Below are 24,864 nucleotides of genomic sequence, written 5' to 3'. Positions count from 1 at the left end.
CTGGATGAAGCACAAGCTGGAATCTAGATTGCTGGGAGAAATATCAATAACCTCAGATATGCAGATGACAGCACCCTTATGGCAGAAAGCGAAGGAAAACTAAAGAGCCTCTTGATGAAAGTGAAAGAGGAGAGAAAAAGTTGGCTTAAAGCTCAACATTCAGAAAACGAAGATCATGGCATCTGGTTCCATCACTTCATGGCAAATAGATGGGGAAACAGTGACAGTCTTTATTTTGGGGGGCTCCAAAATCACTGCAGATGGTGACTGCAGCCATGAAATTCAAAGAGACTCTTATTTCTTGGAAGAAAAGTTATGACCAACCTAGACATATTAAAAAGCAGAGACATTACTTTGCCAACAAAGGTCTAATGAAAGCTATGGTTTTTCCAGTAGTTATGTATGGATGTGAGAGTTGGGCTATAAAGAAAGTTGAGCGCTGAAGAATTGATGCTTTTGAACTGTGGTGTTGGAAAAGCCTCTTGAAAGTCCCTTGGACAGCAAGGAGATCCAACCAGTCCATCCTGAAGGGAATCAGTCCTGAATATTCATTGGAATGACTGATGTTGAAGCTGAAACTCCAATACTTTGGCCACTTGATGCAAAGAACTGACTCATTGGAAAAGACCCTGATGCTGGAAAAGATTGAAGGTGGGAGGAGAAGGTGACAACAGAAGATGAGATGGTTGAATGGCATCACTGGGTTTGAGTACACTCTGGAAGTTGGTGATAGACAAAGAGGCCTGGCGTGCTGCATGCAGTCCATGGGGTCGCAAAGAGTCGGACATGACTGAGCAACTGTACTGAACTGAACTGGGAAAACTAGACTGTTAAAACATAACTGAATTCTGATGTGAACACTCTGGTCAAAGAATAGTGTTCAGTTGCTGAGTGCTGAGTTTTCTATGGGGACACAGAGAACAATTCAATATGAAGCCATTTGATTTTATGATAGAATTGTTAACCTAAGTACAGTTTCAAAAACTGTTCAATATTGTCGAATATTAACCAGTTGGTGGAGTTTATTCACAACTTCTTGGTAGTCTTTTATTTTGAGCTGTGTATGAGTGAATGTGTAGCATATGAGTGAATGTGTAGCACAGAAGTAGTCTATGTAATATATATATAACCTGTCTCTGTACGTAAGTATTTATATACACATGAAGTTTTCTGTTTGCTTTGTACCTCTTTCAAGTTGCACACATTATTTTAAGTTAGTAGGACCCATTTGAAGTGAATCAACAAAATATCTGCCTGGTGTCCACACTTCAAAAATTCAACTCCAGGCCTTGTATGCACTTTCTTCCTAATAGAAGTGTGAGAGAAGAAGAAATATCTGAGTTTCTTGAAATACCTCTGGTTTGATTGATTGTCATGAGATGTAATATTATTTTTTCTATTTAAAACTTGCACACGTCAGACAGCCAATGAGGACATTTGAAGTGAGGAATAAATTTCCTCTCCACATGATTGATGTCTTTGGAAATAGCAGTCAGAGAGACTCTCCTCTATATAGCAGTTGTTTCAGTGTAGTTTAGAAGGTGAAAGGTGATGCCGTAGTGACGGTTGGTTAATTTGGTGTTGCTGAGTGCAGAAAGGCAGCACAGCTTTCTTCAATCAAATAATGTTTTGTCCCCAGTGTGCATCCTGCATCTTATGTACTTCCTTGTTCTTTTGGCTTATTTTTATTCTGTTGTTTATCCTGAGATATCTCTGTGTTGCATTTACCATGCCAGAACTAAGTCTGTTCTGGGTCATGCTGAAGTTCTCGAATCTGAGAATAGATGATTTTCTGATTCCTCAAGCATTTCTTTGATTTCTCTTTCTAGGACAGAAACTTGATAATGAATTGAAGTATCTCTGTGAGGCATTTTATCTTCTTTAATGAATATATCTTTACCAGACAAGGTGGATGATATTAGAAGTGTTATTTTTAGATGTCCAAGGAAAACACTGGGATAAAAATTATATTTTGCCAGTAAAGAGTAAGACCACTAATCTAACCCAGACTCCCTGATTTGCACAGATTTCTTGATCCAGAAACATTTCTCTTGATCATCTCCCTATGATGTTTAAAAGTCATGCAAAGCACATGATGGGCTCTCAATAAGAGCTTGATTTGCCTTGTCTGATTTTCTGTCGAGTCCAGGAAGCAACTGGAGTGCTAACTGGCACAGCCATTTCCTCTCCTCCATTTTTTTCCCCTTATCCCTGGTTCTTGTCTTAGATTCATGTTAACATGTTACTAGGTTGGGCATAGATCCCAGGGAGAAGCTCACCTTTCTGGAGATGCAAGCATGTGCCATCGCGCAGAGCTTGGAAAGATCATGCAGTCCTCACAGAGTTATGTTCTGCCTGTGAAGCGGTGTCCCTAAAATGATTACTCAGAAGACAGAAATGTATGAGGTTAACATGCATGCTCTTTAGGGTGAAAAATGTGTGTACTTAGTTTGATCTGTCTTGTTGCAACCCCATGGACTGTAGCCCGTCAGGCTCCTCTGTCCATGAAAATTTCCAGGCAAGAATACTGGACTGGGTTGCCATTTCCTACTCCAATGGCTTTTCCTGACCCTGGGATCAAACTTACATCTCCTGCATCGGCAGGCCACTGCTCCACCTGCATATTTAGAGACTGAGCACCCTTCCGATTAAGTCAAGAATATCACATATTGTCATTTAAGTGTCACAAAGTCAATGGTTCTGTCTGCTACATTAGTGAATAAAACTAACCATTTGTTTTTTCATTATTTTCAAAAATATTTATTGAACTACTAGGAGCCAGGCATTGTGAGGGATGTTTAGGATACACGTGGTGTGGTGAGTTCTGACCAGTAGGTGTCCCTCTTACTGTTCAATTTCACATTAGGGCCATCATTTTTTTTTTTTTTTTCCCCACCATATTTTACTGAATTTATTTCTTTACAAAAGGAGATCGGGAGTTACTCATGAATCAACATGTTCTGACATGATAAATTAAGGGATTGAGGGAATTTAGAGATGACAAGCAGATGTCTCATCGCTCAGCAAGACATCCAAGTGTTGAGATGCTCAGTTACCACTGTAAGGTTCCCTAAAGCACACCATTGGAAGTGACAGCTTATCAGATTGGGAAGGAAAACCTTATTGATGATACTCAGAGTGGGACAGGAACTTTGTGCCTCACTGCTTCTGTGGTAGGCAAGGGGTAACACCTTCATGTCGTCCCCTGTAGACCCAGGGCAAGTCCAGAACTGCCAGAGTTCCCAGGAAGAAGAGGTCTCCTAAGACCAATTTATGCTTACCAAACTACAAAATATAGTGCATTCTCTAGGATGCCGATCAATCCATTTAAAGCAAGAAATGTATCTGCCAGCTGACTAATTATTGCATTGGCTTAGCTCATGCATTCTTTCCCCATAGGACAATCTGTAGGGAATTATGATCGTAAGTTCTTTTGCCAGCTTGAGATCAGAGAAGGGAAGTTGGGTGATCCTAATGGCCAATATCAAAGTCATGCTAGCCTATTGTAGCTGTCTCCAATCTAGGGTTCTGTGTTACAAGGAAGCTACAATGCACTGTCACAGGCTTTTCACTCATAGTAAGATAAATTAGTTAAGTAGCCCTTTTTCTAGACTCCATGAGACCCCTCTCGTTATCCTGACATTTTTTTATTCTAAAGATATGTAAATACCTTAATTAAGGCTGGAGTTTTCTCTCTATAGTCAAGCAAGTATAGATTTCTGTTAATTTAATAGGCATTGAATGCCAGGTACCAAGTCAGACATTGGAGATAGAAACTCAAGGACAGACTGCAAGGCATTCACTATAAACAAAATCTTTTTACAAAACAGCACAGTCTATAATCAAGGAATATATAAGTGAATCAGAAGAGGAAATGCTTATTTGAGTGCTTTGGTTTGGGCATCGTTTTGCTCCTACAGAATGTCTGAAGGTGGCAGATTATTTCCGTGCACATCTGCCTTCAGTGGTTCATCTTTGAGAGGGTGGAGGCTCTTTGAGAGGGTGGTGCACCTTTGAGAGGGTGGAGGATCTTGGTGTGCTTGTAGGGTATTGTTTCTGATGGCTGTGTCTCACAGACTGGCTGGAAGTGAGGGTGATGAGTAGAGCAAAGCTGTTCTCGTGATGACTTTTTTTTTGTCAATAGTTTAAAGTTACTGAGTGTAGTGTAGTCATTCAGAATGCTGGTGCCAGAGTCAGGCAGATCTGCGTTTGAATCTTGACTTTACCCCTTTATATATTGTGATATTTTAGGCAAGTCTTCTTTAAAGCTTAGTTTCTTCACAATAATCTGAAAATAATAAAACTTTCACATTTGTTATGAGTATTAAATCAGACAAAGCCTGGGAAATAACCTGTCATTATAAGCACTTAAAAAATGTTAGTTTTTAGCTGTTAGATAAGTCTGAGTTGGTCTATAAGGTGTAGTTCTATTGGTTTAAAAATCTTATATTCTGATGTTTCTTCAAAATGATTATTTAAGAAAATGTCAAATGACATATCAAGTCCTACTTATTTATTTTCACTTTATCCTTTCTTCCAAGAAATCGTCTCTTTGTTTGCCTGTGGAAAGATAGTGAAAAGGCCCCATTCCCAGACAAAGTTATTTATTAACACTTGTCAAAATTTTATTCAACTCATTAATGAGGGAGCCAGCAGAAAAATGAGAGGTAGTTTCTAGAGCATTTGAAAGAAATATATATAGTTAACTGGGAAAGGAATGCTAAGATAGATGTTGTTGCTATTTAGTCACTAAGTTGTATCCAGCTGTTTTTGACCCCATGGACTGTAGCCTGCCAGGCTCCTCTATCCATGTGTTTCTCAGGCAAGAATACTAGAGTGGGTAGCCATTTCCTTCTCCAGAGGATCTTCTCAACCCAGAGATCAAACCCGTGTCTTTTGCATTGGCAGGCAGATTCTTTACCACTGAGCCACCAGGGAAGCCCCGCCAAATTGGACTAATTTGTTAGTTGTATTAACTAATTTACTAAATGTCCTATAGGCAAGTAAAGTCATAAACTTTGGAGTTATCATTACTACTAGGCCAAAAAACCATCACTTCTTAGTAAGTTTTTTTACAATGCACTATTAAACTTTATGGGACTGTAAATTGTCTGGGCTATCAAGACGAGACTTAGATAGCTGTCATATTAGAAGATATTCTAGCATGATATTTTTTAAAAAAATTCACAAGTCATCAATTAGCTTTATTTCCAAATAGTTCATATTTTCCTTTCATAATAGATAACTGTTTCAGTTCACAGTCATTAAGCTGCTTTACTGTTTCACTCCCCATTGTGGAGTACATAAATCATCCAGCAACAGTACTGAGATACAAGAGGATTTCCCATTGTTGGGTGGAGTTAGAAGGTTTGGTTTGGTTTTTTTAAATCAGGGAGGAGAAACTCTAATAGGGGAAGAAGGAAGCTGACTGAGAGTGAAAAGGAACAGTTGATTTTGAAGGGGTGAGAACATGGGGGGAAGAAGATGCTCAGGTATTATGCAGGCTGACTCTGTGGCCTCTGTGTTCTTAGAGCTATAAACTCTCTGTTTTCTGGAAGAAGGGGATGGCTAAATGTTGCCATCCAGAGTCTACGGAGAATGGTGATGGAATCCTTGCCTTATGAGACTCTTCCTAGGTCTAATGTTTGCTCTCCATGGCTTCAGAGTTCCTTTCTTTGTGTTTCCTTGGCAGGACCTAATCTGTTTCTCTTGTCATCCACAGTGGCATAGATGTTCACTATGCAGTTACCTTCAGTGGGGAGGCTATCAGCAATACTACCTGGGACCTAATTAGCCTACATTCCAACAAGGTGGAAAACCATGGTCTTGTAGAATTGGATGATAAGCCCACTGCTGTTTATACAATTAGTAACTTCAGAGATTATATTGCTGAGACACTGCACCAGAATTTTTTGCTGGGGAGCTCTTCTTTGAATCCAGATCCTGACTCCCTTCAGCTTATCAATGGTAAGTTGTATAACCATTAAGTCCTTGTGTAGTTTTAGTTTCTTTCCCAGTATATTCTCATAAAATGACATTCCCAATATATATATGGTTCTTAGCACTCTCTAGGCTGCATCATACAGAAAACATCCTGATATGAATGGTGCTTTAGCTTTATTTCCAGATAGTTCATATTTTCCTTTCCCTGTTTTAGTTCATAGTCATTAAGCTAATGACTATTAGCCATGCAGCTAATTCGGGTAGATTAATCAAGGGTTTCTGGCGAATGAATGGCATGAGGATTAAGATATGCAATAGGCAAAATGAGGCTGTTTAGGATACTAAATCCATAAAGAGCATAGTGAGGTCTTATTTTTATGTGGAGCTACCTTCTAGAAGGTGTCCTAGAAAGAGGTCAGTAATTCACAGCAAGTTTAACAAAAGCTTTAGGATATCCAGCACAAACTAATTCAGGTGCTTTGCCTTTCAGTAGATGTACATTTCAATTGCTCAGAATTTTGTTCCTAAAATACATTTCTGTTGTTATGCCAGCTTCAGAATTCTGAATGGCTGCAGCTTCCTAGGTAACTTGATCGTCATTAAAATATATATTCATCTTTGATTTCATGCTACTGGTTTTCCATAGAAGACAAGTTAACTGAACACACAGTCGAGAAAAAGTTTTGGAAAGTACTTATTTTCCAAAAATAAAGTTTGATTTTTGATTGATCCCTTTATATCAGTGCAGTGAAAAGTAAAAGTGAAGTCACTCAGTTGTGTCTGACTCTTTGCGACCCCATGGACTGTAACCTACCAGGCTCCTTGGTCTATGGGATTTTCCAGGCAAGAGTCCTGGAGTGGGGTGCCATTTCCCTCTCCAGGGGATCTTCCCGACCCAGGTGTCAGTGCAGTAGGAACAGGTAAATACAGAGATTTTGCTTCTATTTTTGGTGTGATACACCAGATCACCTTTCTCGCAACCCCTTCTTTTTAATTTTTATTGATTCCTTCTCTCCTCCAGGAAAAATCATTCTATTTTTTGGTCTGTGTTCACATACATTATATAAATGCCTCTCATATTGTTTTATTTATCTCTCTGACATAGGGAACACTTCCACAAGAGGAACTTGGCTTTATATTAATGTTTAAAGCCTCAATATCATCAAAGTCTATAGTAACTAGTGAGGTTTCAGTAAATCTTACTGAGTTGAATTATATAATCTACTCTCTTAACTTTGTGACTCTTTAGTATTGGTATAGTGATAAACTCTCTGGTGTCTTACCCTATTTTTCAAAGGTACTTTCTGCCAAAAAGGAAATAGTTTTGCTGCCAAAAAGGAAATAGTTTTGTATAATTTTCTCCATTTTTGGCATCACCCAAATGAATTGGAATTTCAGTTCAACTTTCTTATTAAAATGAAAAAAAGTCAATTTTAGAACAGATACTTCATGGGAATCCTGAAAAGAGTAAAAAATGCTTGAGAAAGGAAAGAAAATAGGAGTGTTCAAAATGTAACAATGGGAAGAATATTTATGTTGGAGTCTTATAATTTAGATAGATGGTGCTAATATAAGTAAAATATTTGAATAAAGTACCAAGCGTTTTCTAGGCAAGATCCTTCCATTTGTTCTACCCAAATCTAAGCTTATAAAAAGGAAGAACTTGGTTTTTAATTGTCTCTGAATCTTAAACACAGTAGTGTCTCAACTAAAAATTTCTTTAATGTTATTCTTTCTTTAGTGAGAGGGGTTTTACTTCCCCAAAGTGAAGACCAAGTTTGGAACATTCAAAGTTCAAGTCTTCAGCAAGCCCTACCATCTATTCTGGTAAGTATGTTTCTGTGTTTTATGCCTAGAACCAGGCTCTAAAACTTCTCTTCTTTGTACACCTACCTGCTTACTTTGGCATCATGGATTTCCCAAGCTGTTCCTATTTCAAATATTCTCTTACATCATCCTTGGAACATTATTCATAGTTGTCAACTCATGGACCCAACCATGAGCAGATAATTTAAGCCTTCTGCAGTGGTTAAATGAAGTCCATACGTTCGGCATTGCCAAAGTCCGCAAATGGTAGAAAGGTTATTTGTGGTTCATACTTGTTTGGTGATAATTAAACTGTAAGTGCCCACTGAGTTGTTCTCTAAAAGTTACCCAGAAATGTAAATTCGATGTACATAGGTATAGAGTATAGTTTTTTGTTACAGGGACTGTATTGAAGAAAATGTTTATAGATTCCAGAGCCTATAGAACAGTGTACGTATGGAAAAGAGAGAAAGAAGAGTAAAAATAGTGCCTGGTTGACAAATGACAAATATTGCGTGGGACTCTAAATCAGCCTCTCTTTATCCTGGGCAGAAAACATTCCCATTTGCACAGAAACAGCATGGAATGAACTTTTTTTGCTGTTCCTACTGCTCAACTCCCCTGGGCACACTTCTGTCCCTTCAAACCTCCACTTGCCATGACACCTACCCAGAAGCAACCAGTCAAAAAGAAAGTAGCTTCCTGCAGTGTCGGTAGAACAACCACCTCAATACCACTAAAGACCAAACTGTCTACAACGATTCCAGGATCTTCTGTTATCACATAGTTGCACCATGGACATTCCCTTCTTCTACATTCCCCACTCCTTCTACCCTCTTGATACTTCTTTTCTGTCTCATATGGCAGAAAAGAAACTAATGTTAAATTAATTTCAAACATCTGTTTCTTGGCTTTCATCCAGCAGTGGAAATTTAGAAAGTCTGCCTCAAACTGGCTTAACCATCAATATGAGCAGCCTTTCCTTCTGCTCAGGTGTAGAGCAACTCAGTTTTGAAATGTGGAATCACTGGAAATACTCTTTTCACCAAGTTCCATAATGGAGAAAAAAGGTTAGAGGGAGATTGACATCAGAGATTACATTCGTTTGGTGTTTGTTTATTCATCCACTTACTCATTCAAGTGTATTTATTTTGTCCTTTTCATGTGCCAAGTGCTGGGGAGACTAAGATGAATAAAGTGTGGTCTTGCCTACAAGAGGTAGTTTCCAGTCTGGTGGTGGTAGACAGACTTGTACACAAATAAGGTGGTGCTGTCATAGGCGTTCATTCAGGGTGTGGTGGCAGGGAGTGGTGATCCATTGCAAACACATGCCTCTGGCCTCTGTTCCTTCTGATCACATTCTGGTCAGGGCTTCTTTTCTTTTCTTTTTTTTTTTAATACTTGTTTTGGGCTACTTTATTTATTTATTTATTTTTTACTTTACAATACTGTATTGGTTTTGCCATACATCAACATGAATCTGCCACAGGTGTACACGTGATCCCCATCCTGAACCCCCCTCCCACCTCCCTCCCCATACCATCCCTCTGGGTCATCCCACTGCACCAGCCCCAAGCATCCTGAATCCTGCATCGAACCTGGACTGGTGATTCGTTTCTTATATGATATTATACATGTTTCAATGCCATTCTCCCAAATCAACCCACCCTCTCCCTCTCCCACAGAGTCCAAAAGACTGTTCTATACATCTGTGTCTCTTTTGCTGTCTCTCATACAGGGTTATTGTTACCATCTTTCTAAATTCCATATATATGCGTTAGTATACTGTATTGGTGTTTTTCTTTCTGGCTTACTTCACTCTGTATAATAGGCTTCAATTTCATCTACCTCATTAGAACTGATTCAAATGTATTCTTTTTAATGACTGAGTAATACTCCATTGTGTATATGTACCACAGCTTTCTTATCCATTCATCTGCTGATAGACATCTAGGTTGCTTCCATGTCCTGGCTATTATAAACAGTGCTGCGATGAACATTGGGGTACACGTGTCTCTTTCAATTCTGGTTTCCTCGGTGTGTATGCCCAGCAGTGGGATTGCTGGGTCATAAGGCAGTTCTATTTCCAGTTTTTTAAGGCATCTCTACCTGTTCTCCATAGTGGCTATACTAGTTTGCATTCCCGCCAACTAAAGAACACATACAGATGGTCAGGGCTTTGTCACCACAGATCTGTGATGATAACTTAGAATGATGTAAAGACACAATTTTATATAAGCCAGGGTTTGCAAACTTGAGATGAGCTGACTAGATATCCAGCTATAGGCATGTGCTTTGGGGCTATTTTTTTAAGCCAATTTTTAAAAATTAGGAGATTTTTTGATAAAAATGCAGATTTTTCAATTTATTTTGAAAACCAGAAGATCCGATATCATTGTTTACATTTTCCATTGCAAGAAGTGGCTAGAGCTTGGTTGAAAGAGGCTGCCCGTTTAGTTATGGCAGACACTGACTAACTGTACTCATTTGTTCATTTATGTTGCTTGTTCTGTGGGTCTGTTTGCATTTAAGCCAACTCCTTGGTTTTTCAGTTTGAGGAGACATTGGAATGTTAATGGGTAATAATAAGACATGAAAGAAAAGTATGATTAACTAGAAGTGTCTGGTTATTGCTTCTCCCCTTCCTCCCCCTCCTTCCTCTCTGTTCTCTCTACTCTAATAGAAGTGAGGTTTTTGTTGTTTTTTTTTTAACCAGATTTTATTTTTAGAAATTATTTTAGAGGTAGTAATTTGGGGCTATTGAATTTGACACCTTTTGGCCTTCTGATTTGGAAAATCACTTGTTGCACAGTGTGCTTCCTATAGCACTTAGCAAGCTTTTCAATTGGCATTAGCAGAACTGAAACTGGCCAATATAATATTGAACCTGTTGATATACTACATTGAGCTAAAAGAAGAATTCAGCAGTTGAATTTGTTACTATGGGAACATCTATTCATATAAAAATAAATGAAGTGCTATTCCTGGCATGTATGTGTTTACCTTTCAAAATATATGAGAAAGCTTCATTGCCATGCCATTTTTTTTTTTTTTAGGGGGTACTTGTTTGGAATAGATGGTCTTCTTTATTTAAAAAAATCAAGTTGTTTTACTTCACATTTTATGTTGCTTACCTGTGGCTTAACTTTCATTACAGAATTGTTTATTGTTTTAATTTTTAGAAAATGAAAAGGAATTTAGTTTACAGGTATTTGAAATCATGTATATTTCTTGAGGATTTCTTTTTCATTGAGGGTTCAACTGCCTTTCCTAATGTGTGTCAGGTCGTAGGCTCTGTCTGATAAAACTCAAATTTTTAGGTATAGGTCGAGGAGCTTAGTCATCTCTCCTATAATTTTGAAAAAATGCACACCTAGAATTACAACAATATAAATATACCTGACTCAACTGGAAGCACAGGTGGCTTTAACACATTTCTAGAAGTGGTTTTAGATAATTAAGAGGAAAGCAGATGAATTCTCTGGTATGGTATGATTCTTATCATCATAACAGCTTTTTTGAGGGACAGAACTTAGTATTGACTAAATGGCTTTCTTACTTAAAATTGAATACATATATAATTTTAGGATAATAGAAAAAAATGAGAAAGGAAGAATTCCCTTATATACGAATAGCTTCTATATTCAACATAGCAGACATTTAAATATTAGAAAATGGTCTTTCCTCCTTTCTCTGCTCTTTTTTCACCTGAGTCTTTTGGATCTTTGCACACATGCCAGCCTGAATGAGAACTGACTGCCAAATCTGCTAGCTCTAGTTTCTCCTCTGGAAATCCTTTTGCCCTCTGGGTATATACACTTGTACGTATTCTTCAACAAAAAGTCCTATATGGTGAGTGAAACCCAAGGACAGAATTCTAGTAACTCAGAATCTAATTCAGATTTTTTTTCTCTATTTTTTGTCACTGTGGGCCTTTCCTGTCTATGAACCTCAGTTCCTTATTTTTAATAGGCAAGTTTTGACTAAATGATTCTTAAGAGTCTTTCTAGTTATAAAATTTGGTACTTTTATTATGTTCACATATATGTGCATGCTCTGCCCCCTTCCTAACATAAGATTTTTGTAAACCAAAGGATGGCCTTATAAAGCACTAAACCTTTGGCAAAACAAAAGCTATTTGTTTTACTTCTACATTCTAGACTTCAATTTGTTGTCTTTTCATTTATTTGGAATTGAACTCTGGAATTGCTGTCTCCATCTGGGCAATTCTTTTTATTTCCCCTTTCTTGAGATATAATTGACCTAGAACATTGTATAAATTTAAGGTGTACAAGATGATGATTTGATATATATTGTGAAGTACTTATCACAGTAGTTAGTTAACAGCTCCATCACTTCACATACTTATCTTTTTTTTGGTGGTAAGAACATTTAAGAGTAACTCTTTAGACAAATCTCAAGTTTATAACAGTACTGTTCACTATAGCCACCATGTTGTACATTAGATACCCAGAACTTATTTGGCTTATAGCTGCAAGTTTGTACTCTTTGACTGACATCTCTCCATCTCCTCACCCCCAGCTCCTGGAAAACACAACTGTTTTTATGAGTTTGGCTTTCTCAGATTCTACATATAAGTGGTATCATACAGTATTTGACCTTTTTCTCTGATTTAGTTTACTTAGCATAATGCCCTCTAAGTCCATTCATATTGTCACAAATGGCAGGACTTCTTTCTGTTTCCTGGCTAGATAATATTCCATGGTGTGTGTGTAACGCATCTTTATCCATTTATCCACTGATGGACACTCAGGTTGTTTCCATGTCTTACTATTCTGAATAATGCTGCAGTGAGCATGAGAGTACAGAGAACTTTTTGACACACTGATTTAGTTTTCTTCAGCCATATATCCAGAAGTGGGATTGCTGGATCACATGGTAGTTCTGTTTTTAATTTTTCTGAAGAAACTGTATACTGTTTTCCACAATGGCTGTAACCTATTTACATTCCCACTAACAGTGCACATGGGTCCCTTTTCCATACACCTTTGCTAGCACTTTTATCTTTTTTGAAAATAGCCATTCCAACAGGTGTGAGATGATGTTTTGTTGTGGTTTTGACTTGCATTTCCCTGTTAAAGGTGATTTTTGAATATCTTTTCGTATAACTATTAAAATATTTTCTTTCTGTTTTTCTCAGACCTCCTATGGATATACCTTCTGCATGCTTCTTGCTACCTCTGTGGCAGATTTCTTAAGCTTGTGTGCCCTCTCTTGATCCTGCAGTGCACCAGGCTGAGTGATGATAGCTTTCCTTTTGCTTTCCCAAGGGAAGTGCAGAAGCTAAAGTTTGTCATCTGTCCCTGGCCTATAGATTCAGGCTGGCTTTCTGTTCACTAGCTGTCTGCCAAAGCTTGCTCTCTCTGCCATGGGAAGGGCATACAAGGAACCAGCCATGGGGTGGAGCAGGTGTGTGTGGGGGTGAGGCACACACAGTACTGGAGGCGCCCGTGGGCTATGGAAGGGGGATCAATGGGCAAAGCGTTTTGGCAACTCATGGTCAGGCCTCCTGATGGAGTCCGTCATGCAGTTAGTAGGATCTGTATCCCTTAAATACGTTCAGAGTCCTAGCTGCTCTTCTTTCAGCCACTTCCCATCCTCTAGTTGTGCATCTTACAACTCAGTACTCTGGACAGAGTGAGAGAGAAATACAAGGACCTGCACAGCTGGGGCGGCCAGAGACTAACACACTCTTACTTTCCTCTGTGCAGAAATCTTGTGCAGAGTGGTGCTCTCTTGGCCGTGGACTGTGTTGCCATATGGGAGGGATGAGGTGGGTAAAGTGAAACTGTTTCGCTTACCTTCAACAGTGTGTCTGAACTTGGATTTAGTGGTGTTTTGGGAGCTACTCTTAGACTTCCACAATGGTTCTCTCATTTACGGGTGATTGTCCAAGTTATTGTTCTCCAGTGGCTCCCAGATTGTGTCCAAGAGGGGCTAGAGCCAGTTCATGGGCCACCTCAGGTCCACAGCCAGGGCTGAAGTCTGTATGCTTATTACCCAATGTTCCAGGTGGGCCAGACTCCTTCTGGGTCCCTTGATGTATAGTACTGAATCCCGCAGCTCCCACAAAGTCACTTTTGTCCACAAAGGGTGAAAATTGGTGGTGTTGAAAAGGGAGTATGAGTTGGGGATGTCTTACTCATTCATCTTGCTTACATCACTCTGGCTCATTTTTGAGGACCCAGAAAGTTTTAGACTCTCTAGTCAGAAATATAAGGCAACTTTATGTATCTGTTTGGTGCTAGGTTATATAGGAGCACCATGTACATAGGTCAGTGATTACAAGCTGCTTTCCCTATATAGGGTTTTGAAGTTATGAAGGTTAAATTCATTCCTGGTGATGACATACTCTTAAATACTAAAATTTACTAGAAAAATGCCAGAAATCTTTCCCCTGATTTAAATCATCTTTTTGGCCTTACTCATGAATCAAGTTTTGATATCCTCAGTTTCACTTCTGATGAGAGAATTCCCAAGAGGTAATTTCTTATCCTGAAATGGTTCTTTTTTTTAATATATCATTTGCAGCAGTTACATCTAGTCTTTTGAAGATGGTCTTTCTCTTCCTTTGATATATATTTTGCTTTTCTCTATATATTCAGTTCATCAGACTCAGATCACTAGACTCCAGTCTAATGCTCAGATGTGTATTTGTCTAATTCCTATTTCTGACCAAGTCACATTGCCAAAAATATATAGTAATATTGCACCATCCCCTTTTCATCACTTCCCTCTTTACTTTTTAGATTCTTTATTTCTAATTAAATTTTGCCAGAATGATACCATTTTTGGTTCATGTTGTTGTTTTAATCCATTCTCTTCTTCCTTTTCTGGCCATTTGTATTTCATCACATATCTTGTAATCACCTTTTGACAAAAATGATGCAAACTTTTATGGATATTTAAAATACATTGCACTACAGAACATGGCTCAGTTAGGGTTTCAGTGGTAGCAGAACCCCCTGGTTAATAGTGCGAGGTTAAGGGAATGAAAAAGGAAATCTCAAAGCGTGCTGAGACTAACAGCAGTGAGAAGCCATTCCCATCCATTGAGGTTTAGGGCAGGGGGAGGAAATGCAGTGACCAGAGCCCAGTAAGAGCTGAAGCTTCAGTTGTAGAGGGACAGAGCTACTGCAGGACACACAGTATGGAGGCTTAGAGGAAGGAAATACCCTAACCTCTCAGTCTTCCTGTTTTTTGATCTTCTGCTTCTAAACGTGCAAACTCAAACAGAAGACAGCTCGTAAGGGAGCGGGGGTGATGAAGTTATCAGGGAAGAGAAGGAGCTAGGGTTGTGACAGATAAAAATAATCAACAGGATGGCCCACTTAAAATAGGACCTAATTAAAAGAGTCTGAACAGGGAACGAAGTGTTGGTGTCACTGAGTTCTACAAAAGAAAATTAGTTACTTGACTTAGTGCTTTTAGTTTAGAAATAGTAGATGAAACTAAGAGTATTTCTATGTATACCCAATGATCTACTGTGCATTTATCACTAGAAGAAGGGATGAATTCGGACATGCTCAGTAATTTCTTGCCTCCTGTTTCCTCCTTTGTGATTGAGGGAGTGTGCTATCTAATGCTTCATCATGTGGACCCTTGATGGAGAGACGAGAGAAAGTGTGTAGGCAAAGCATAAAAGACATTAGGTGATGTAACTGAGTTGAGTCCCTCCATAGCTTAGTAGATTGAGTTAGTTCATGGCCATAGACTAAACTATAGTTAGCCACCTTAACATTGTGTGCTTTTGTTTAAAAAGCATGTTAGGCTTGAGCTTATGTGCCAGTGAAAGTTCACCACCTCTGGCAGGAATCTCCTGGAGGAAGGTAGAAGGGATTCTGTTCAGAGTTTCTTATTCTTAGTTTTCATGGACTTTATTTTGTTCATAGCTATCCCATGAATTCTAGTTTTCAGGCAGGTTCATGCTTGTGGAAATTTTCTTAAAGTTTCCAGTTAATGAGAAAATATAATGATTCAACAACTAAAGAAGTATTTTAGAAACCCAGGCTGGTATAATACAATGGGCATGTGATGAGGCTCCATCCTTTACTGAGGAACCTTTAAGAGTGTAATACCATGTCTTGGTCCCACTCTTAGACCAGTTAAGTTAGGATCTCTGGGGTGTGTGGCTTGGGCATTGGTGTCTTTAAAAAATCTGCATGAGATTTTAATGCTATTTAGAGTAGAAAATTATTGATCTTTCCTATTTTTATTTTTCAGTTTTCACCTAGGAAATATTTTATGAATTCCTTCTATGCATTTGACACTTCTTGGGTTTTGTTATTCAGTATAGATTGGAATATATAAACTCCTATCCAATGTCATGGCCATTTTACCTATTAAAATCATCATTAAACCTTTTTACATAGACTGATCTTCACAAGATTAAATAATTAATGTGTTCAAGGATTGTGTTTCTGTCCACTTTTCTATTCCTGAGTGTGTGCTTAGTCGCTCAGTCATGTCTGACTCTTTACAACCCCATGGGTTGTAGTCTGCCAGGCTCCTCTGTCCATGGGATTCTCCAAGCAAGAATAGTGGAGTGGATTGCTATTCCCTTCTCCAGGAAATCTTCCAAACCCAGGTCTCCTGTATTGCATGCAGATCAAACCCAGGTCTCCTGTATTGCATGCAGATACGTTACTGCCTGAGCCACCAGCTAAATTTTAAGATACGATTAATACTATGTTAGTAAAGGTGGTACTATAATTCACAGATATTGCTATAATTTGCAGATATGGCTACTTATTCAAGGTAAGAGACCACATTTCACTTGGTGGCATTTCTTATGAAAATAAAAGACCTGTAATTAATTTTTAATACCTTTCAGAATGATGAATAAAATTACCGATTGTTTTTCCTGCTGTGAGCAACGTGCTTAGGTTTTTGACAACAAAGTAAAGATATTAGTAACTTCTGTGTATTTAAAGCACACTAATAAGATAGAGGGAAAGGAACCATCTAAAGCAAGAGAAACAATGTTTTATCCCACAAACTCACTTTGTTTGGGATCTTTTAAAGATAATTTGTCATCTGTTCCTACTTTTCAGGTGAGGTTCAAGTGATACATGATTTTTCTCTAGATTTTCCAACTAGTAAGTGGTTGAATTGGGATTTAATTATAGATCTCTTTGCTTCTAGAGCCCATACCCCATCCCTTCCCCAATATTACATTGCCTTTTGTCCCTGTAAAATCTGGGAATGTAGATGGATGGATGATTATTTGAAATTATTTGTATGTGTTTCTTTTATCTATGATATGATTTAGCCTCTTTTTGCCCCTCCAGGATAATACCCCTCAAGCTGAATGGCCCTCAGCAGATGAATCCACCACGAGCAGTATTTCACCACTTGGTTTCAGCTCTGGCCTTCCTTCAGCCACTGGCAGGGAACTCTGGTCAGAAAGCCCTTTGGGTGATTTAGTGTCTACACCCAAATTAGCCTTTCCCTCGAAGGTGAGCCTCAGTTCTTCCCCAGAGGTTTTAGACGTTAGCGGCTTGACTCTTCATTCTGTCACCCCAGCAGTGCTTCAGACTGACCTGCCTGTGGCTTCTGAAGAAAGGACTTCTGGGTCTCACTCATTAGAAGATGGTAAGGAATTTTAATCACTTTTCACAATTTATTGCATTAGATGACAGAGGTTTTGAAGAGAGCAAGAGACTAGGGTTAGAAGAAAGCATGGCCACATTCACTGAGAGGAAATGTCTTGGAAAAGTTGTGTGAGAAAGGGAACAATTGGCTTTAATGGGTTGGAATGGAAAGTCCAAATAGGTAAATAATAAGAAATGACTATCTTGGGTGAGATCACCTGATAGATATTTTGAAGCTTCTGTTAAAGGATATATAATTAAATTATATTACTATTTAAGAACTACTGTACTTGCTTGAATATTTTAGTAGTAAACAAACAGCCTCAAAGATTATGCCAGTATCTTTTAATAGGATTAATTTGGGGCCAATAGAGATTTTTAGCTTGCATTAGGCTTGAGAAGGGGAAAGTCTGAACTGGGGAAGCTGTAGCAGAGATTGAGAAATGAAAGTCAAGTAGATGATTTAGATGTGGCAGGAGAGGACAAATCAGTGAGACTCAGGGATAGAGTATAGGTGAAAGAGGAAGATGAATAAAGATATAAATAATGAGCCCAGGTTTTTGAACATTGGGTGAACCTGAAGAATGGTGGATAATAAACATAGCCAGAAAACGGGAATTCAATTTCCTAGGGAATTTTCTTCCTAAGATTTTACTAGAGTCAGTCTTTGTTGTCAATATGGCTACCAGCAGTTCTCTGTTTTCACAGGGTAAAAAAAACCCAAAGTGTTTGAAAATGAGTTATTTTAGTACCTGATGTTTTGTTATCCACAGGGAAGGGGGTTATAATCATGAGTGATTGTACCACATCACAAAAACATAATCATCCCTTCTTGTTGTTTGCTGGATTTGGCAAAGTAAAAGTCAGCAACTGTCTGTCATGATCTAATGGGGAAAAACAGGTATTTATTAGGACTGGGAATATATTTTGGCATCTTTGTAGACTGATTAATGGAAAACTCTATTTTTAGGATTAATGAAAGTTGAAGTGTCAGAAGATTTTCTTTCTGTTAACCCATTGCCTTCAAGTCCATTTACTTATCCTGTGCCAAAAGAAACACCACCATCCATGGAAGACTCTGGGATATCTTTGCCATCCTCACCATATCCAGTCTCCTCTGTCACATTTGATCTTCTTGCTAAAGAAGTAACTACACCGTTTGGCATGGACTCTTTGGCCTCCAAAGTCAAAGACCAATTAGAAGTGAGCCCTTGGATGCCAGACATAACTATGGAAAAAGAGTTCATGTTTGAAAGTGGTTTGGGTTCAGGGTCTGGGCAAAAGATAGACCTGATTACTTGGCCATGGAGTGAGACTTCATTAGAGAAGAGCACTGAACCATTGTCCAAGTCATGGCTTGAAGTTGAGGATTCGCTTTTGCTAACTGAGGGTATAGATGTGAAACCAGTTATAGATGACAAAATAGATTCTGCAGATCAACGTGCTGAGCATTCAGAATATGGGCCTTTTGATGGGTCTACAAACTTTGCAGAAGATGAGCCCCTTGGTGGACCTACTGTGTCCCTCTTTGCAGAGACCACAACTCAATCTGCATCTCCAGTTCTACCCAAGCACACATCAGAGGTACCCGACATTGATTATTATTCAGTTACCAAATCACCTCCTCTGCAGACATTTGTGGCAGTCTCCACTTCTACTGATAAAGCAGATCAAGTAGAACACTTTATAAAGGAGGATATGGAGCAGACTACAGAGTCATTTAACCATGAATGGTTTGACAGCAAGATTTCAATAGAAAAGTCAGATGTGCAGCCTTTGAGGACCACAGTGCCAGAGTCAGATGTCTTTTGGGCAAGAACTTCTCCCTTAGGGAAACTGTCCAGAGACACATTGGCAAGTACACCACAGAGTACTGACAAGCTCTGGTTGAAAGCTTCCATGACACAGTCTACCAAATTGCCTTCAACCATAAGTTCCACCCTGCTGGAAGATGAAGTCATTATGGGTGTACAGGATATTTCATTAGAGTTGGACCAGATAGGCACAGATTACTATCAGCCTGAGCTAATCCCTGAGGAAAGTGGCATGGTTGGTAGTTATGTGGAAATGTCTACAAATATCCACTCCACAGAGATGGCTCTTGTTGCTCAACCCACAAGAAGTGATGACCTGAGTCATACCCAAGCCGTAGGAGCTGTGGTGGTTTTCTTCAGCCTCAGAGTGACTAACATGATGTTTTCAGAAGATCTGTTTAATAAAAACTCTTTGGAGTATAAAGCCCTGGAGCAAAGATTTTTAGAACTGGTAAGCATAAGAAGTGAAATACGGGCATTAGTGAATAATCATATATGAACCACCCCTCTTTCCCCACAACATAAGTTCTCAGCCAAGGAAAGTGTGGTCTGCTGTGGGCTTTCATTTCCTATCATCTCCAAATAGTGTAATAGCCTAGGGTTGGTAGGAAAACAATGAGGCAGGTGGATAACAAAAAAATGAAAACACAAATGTGGCATAACAGTGATATGACAACTTAGATACTGGATTTTTATTCCATAATTTCTAGGATTGAAACAGGTTTAAGATTTATTTTCACATTTTATTGTGAGATTGCTTTGTAGGTACCTATAATACTTTCACTGTCACGATCCTTTAGTGAAACAGAGAATAAACTCTCTGGTGGCTAAAACTGAGTTCCATGGGTTTCCTAAATAACTCTGATAACCTCATGACTCAAATAATTCACAATTCATACTTTTGTTGATGAACAATTTAAATAATGTAAACAGAATACAGTTTGGAAAAGGGGAGAGGTTCGTCTTTCTTTGTTTTTGGTGTATTGAACAAAATGTAAAACTTTGTCAATAAACTGACCCACTTTACATGTATTGTAGCTGGTTCCCTATCTCCAATCAAATCTCACTGGATTCCAGAATTTAGAAATCCTGAACTTCAGAAATGGCAGTATTGTGGTGAATAGCCGAATGAAGTTCACCAGGTCTGTCCTTCCTAACGTCACCAATGCTGTCTACGTGATTCTGGAAGACTTTTGCACTACTGCTTACCAAACCATGAACTTGGCTATTGATAAATACTCCCTTGATGTGGAATCAGGTAATGATATTGAATACTATCATGGTTTCTTAGTGGAATCTGATTATTATTCGTGTGTATTTTCTTCCACACTGAATTGGGTAAGTTCAATACTTATAGGTAGAAGAGGACTAAATCAGGCAAATTTGCCGCATTTTGATAATTAGTAAATTATGTCTTCCAAGGGTGTCAGTATCATTCTCTTTTCAGAAGGATTGTCCCACATGCTATCTTTACTTAGCTCCCATTCTCTTTTCTACCGGCTCCATCTTTTTCTGTCTTTTACTAATCCACTGAATGTGTTCTTGCTACCTCTGTATGTCGTGAAGCCCATTAGATGTGAACTCTCTCGCCTTCTGTGCTATTCTTCCGTGTTGTTTTATCTATTTTCATTATTATAAGTCTAATATAAATGTCAATAACTCTCTACATTTTTATATGCAGATCATGCTTATTTTCTGAGCTCCAGAATCTGTATCTAACTACGTAGTTGATGATCTCAACTTGGATATATTCTATGTATATCAAGCTTAGATTAAGCCCTGAAGCTAAGACTGAGCCCTTGTTTTCCATTTCTTCGTACCTTCCAACTAAATCTGCTTCTCTCAGCTTGTCTCTGTTGTTAAATGGAAATTATATCCACTCCACTACTGAAGCCAGATACCTAGAAAGTCACTCTGATACCTCAGTTTCCATCACCTCTAACTTTTAGTCACTCACTAAACTTAAATTCATTCTGAATTCTAGATATCTCAGATCTGTGTGTTTTTCTCTGCCTTCACTGCTCCTTCTTTAGGCCAGACCATCATCATCTTTCATTTGGACCAGTCTCCCCACTATCTCACTTTTTTTCCTCTCTCCCATCCCCTTCCATTCGTTTTCCAGACAGCACCCAGGGCACTCTTTCTAGAGCATTGATCAGATTATTTCACTTTCCTGCTTGAAATACTTTCAGTGGCTACCTGGTTCAGTAACCACGGGCCTGGTTCCTGTTTTCTTCCCCAGTATCACCCAGTGAAGCGAACATTTTTACTCACTGTGTTCTACTCAGACTAGCTTGTTTTGGATTCCTTTGATTCCCAAAACTTTTCTTGTCTTGAAACCTTTGCACACTCTGTCTTTGCCTGAATCTCTTTCCTCTCTTGGCTGACTTCTGCTTACCCTTTATGCCTCTGTTCAAGTGTCTCTTCCTCAAGACTTTCACTGATTCATAATCTAGACTGGTTCTTTTCCCTCTGTAAAATTTATAACTGTTGTAGTCATGCTAATTTATGCACATAGTTGCTTAATAGCTATTTTTCCCAGTGGAACTATCCACACAGACTGAGACTTTGTCTGTTTAATTAGCCATTTTGTAGCCAAAACCTCTGCATATAGAAGGTACTCAAAAATACTGTGAATGAATGAAATAAACCATTATTTTTATTTGAAAGAGTTGGATGCAGAGAATACTGGTGGATGCTCAGACTTTTTTCTTTTTTACCTTCTGCATACCAGAGGAGCGTGGTTTTGAGTAGGAGTAAGATGGAATGTCTGGGTTTGAATTTCTCCAGTGCTCTTTACTCTCAAACTGGTTTGGAAGTCAGCCCTATTCTTTAACCAGGAAAGAAGCAAGCATTCTTTCCTTTGAAATCCATGAAGGACCATTATTCATTGAAAGTGAGGAAAATGATTTAGCTAATTCCCCTATATCCGCATCTCTTGCCACTTGAGTTCATTAAGGACATTTGCACATTTTTTGCCATGTGGTCATGTGGTATAGTGGAAGAAGCAATTAATTATAATTTGGAAGGCCTGGTTTCTTGCCTCTGCTCTGCCATTTATCATTTGTGTGATCCTAGATGAGCTGTTTTATCTCTGAACCTTACTCCCTTATATAGCAAACTGGATAATATTACTTGGCTAATATTTCATGGGGCTATTCTAAGGATTAAACAAATAGCATATATAAAAACATTTGACTAGCCATGTAAATGCAAGCAGCGATGATTTATAAAGCTTTTGCAAAAGTCTACCCACTTCTTTTTGAAGAGAAGTATATAAATAAGTACATTTACTTCAATTTTGTATGTAACTCACATGTCAGATGTATGCCAAGTCATCAAGGTTTATAGAGCCACCTTTTCCCTTAATATTCAAATGAATTTGCATTCGTCCTCACCATGTGCAGTGTAAAACCTGCATCCTAGGCCCTCCAAGCCCTAACATCTCTAGGAATTATCAGGGAATTTAACTATCTCTTAATTTTCTCCAGCTTTGAGTTTCTTCTATTGAATTTCCAATCTCACCATTTGCCTTGACCCTTGTGGTTGTTCTTTATGTTAATCCAACACAGATCACAGTCCCATATTTTATTTTCCCAAAATACCCTCAACACAGGGCAGTTGATTCCATCAGATATTTGCTGATGATATGAGGGTGATAGAGGAGTTTTTGTCATAGTACAGAAAATGGGTTAAAAAAATATTACCATTAGGTATAAATATCCCCAAATTTTTCAGCCACCCTTTCAAAGTTGTCTTTTAACAGCCAATTTTTCCTCCAGGACAGAGTCAACTGCTACATTACTCTGGCACCTCTGGCTATTTTTCCAGACCTTCTTCATATTTCCTCTGCTCCCATTTCCTGGGACCCATCAATCCTTCTCTTCGCCTGTCCCTGGAAAACCAGAATGTAATTCATTCTACAGTTTAGATCGCTGTCTCCTATCTCAAGCATAGCTCCAAGTCTCCCTCTGTTTCCCCATAAAGTCATTAAATATTCTTCCAAATGGAGAGCTATCCATTCTGAACATCTACCTTTTATCTGCACAAAAGACTAGAAAGAGACTTTAAAATGCCAATCTCTTATTTGCATGATTTAAATATTGGTCTCAGTCTCTCTCCTTGATTGGAAATAAAAGGGGGAAACATTTATCTTTTTCCCCTTAATGGATTCTATTTTTCCTTTCCCTAGGCACTCACCTACACCCATAGAGTGGTCACAGAGTTTTAGAAATTTTAAATAGAATTTTCCCTATTACACATACATTTTTAGCTAAAAGGTTTCAGATTAAAATATTATTTTATCTCAACATTGGCTAAAGATAAGATTGACTTGTCTCTTGCTTAATTTATTTTCACATATAGTATCTCAGAAATTCTTGAACTTCCATCAACAAAGGGGGACTGTGCAATACCATCCTTTGTTGTTGTTCAGTTGCTAAGTCGAGTCCAACTCTTTGGGCCCCATGGACTGCAGGGAATCAGGGTCCTCTGTCTTCCACTATCTCTCAGAGTCTGCTCAAATTCATGTCCATTGAATCGGTGATGATATCTAACCATCTCATCCTTTGCCACCCCCTTCTCCTTTAGCCTTCAGTCTTTCCTAGGATCAGGGTCTTTTCCAGTGAGTCCACTCTTCACATCAGGTGGCCAAAGTATTGGAGCTTCAGCAACAGTCCTTCCAGTGAATATTTAGGGTTGATTTTCTTTAGGATTGATTGGTTTGATCATGTAGTCCAAAGGGCTCTCAAGAGTCTCCACCAGTATTACAATTCAAAAGCATCAGTTCTTTGGTGCTCAGCCTTCTTTATGGTCCAACCCTCACATTCATACATGAAAACTGGACAAACCATAGCTTTGACTATATGGACCTTTGTTGGCTAAGTGATGTCTGCTTTTTAATATGCTATCTAGATCTGTCATAGCTTTCCTTTCATGGAGCAAGTGTCTTTTAATTTCATGGTCATAGTCACCATCTGCAGTGATTTTGGAGCCCAAGAAAATAAAATCTATCACTGCTTCCACTTTCCTGCTTCTATTTGCCATGAGGTGATGGGATCAGATCCCATGATCTTAGTTTTTTAATGTTGAGTTTTAGGCCAGCTTTTTCACTCTCATCTTTCACCCTCATCAAGAGGCTCTTTAGTTCCTCTTCACTTTCTGCCATTAGTGGTATTATCTGCTTATCTAAGGTTGTTGGTATTTCTCCTGGCAAACTTGATTCCAACTTGTGATTCATCCAGCCTGGCATTTCATGTGATATGCTCTACATATAAATTAAATAAACGGGGTAACAATATACAGCCTTCTTGTACTCCTTTCCCAATTTTGAGTCAGTCTGTTGTTCCATGTCCAGTTCTAACTTGCTTCTTGGCCTGCATATAGGTTATACAGGTTTCTCAGGAGACAGGTAAGGTTGTCTAGTACTCCTGTTTCTTTAAAAATTTTCCAGTTTGTTCTGATCCACAACGTCAAAAGCTTTAGCATAATCAATGAAACAGAAGTAGATGATTTTCTGACACTCCTTTGCTTTCTGCATGATCCAACAAATGTTGGTAATTTGATCTCTGGTTCCTCTGCCTTTTATAAACCCAGCTTGAACATCTGGAAGTTCTCATTTCATGTACTGCTGAACCCTAGCTTGAAGGATTTTGAGCATAACATTGCTAGCCTGTGAAATGAGAGCA

General features: G+C 38.6%; 1 protein-coding gene across 8 annotated transcripts in view; it reads left to right on the top strand.

The window, feature by feature from the left end:
* The window catches only part of IMPG2 (interphotoreceptor matrix proteoglycan 2), a 78,686-nt gene that overhangs the window by 40,515 nt on the left and 13,307 nt on the right, over positions 1-24,864 (top strand). For all 8 annotated transcript variants that reach the window (XM_025282999.3, XM_025283006.3, XM_045165318.1 and 5 more), the window contains 5 exons: positions 5,723-5,967; positions 7,685-7,770; positions 17,061-17,364; positions 18,334-19,628; positions 20,216-20,435. In XM_025282999.3, coding sequence (XP_025138784.3) covers positions 5,723-5,967; positions 7,685-7,770; positions 17,061-17,364; positions 18,334-19,628; positions 20,216-20,435 — 2,150 coding nt within the window. The remainder of the gene's footprint in view (positions 1-5,722; positions 5,968-7,684; positions 7,771-17,060; positions 17,365-18,333; positions 19,629-20,215; positions 20,436-24,864) is intronic.

Source organism: Bubalus bubalis, chromosome 1, assembly GCF_019923935.1.
Source record: "Bubalus bubalis isolate 160015118507 breed Murrah chromosome 1, NDDB_SH_1, whole genome shotgun sequence".
Classification (NCBI taxonomy): domain Eukaryota; kingdom Metazoa; phylum Chordata; class Mammalia; order Artiodactyla; family Bovidae; genus Bubalus; species Bubalus bubalis.
The sequence above is the reverse complement of the archived record's forward strand: the minus strand, read 5'-3'. Positions and strand labels throughout refer to the sequence as shown.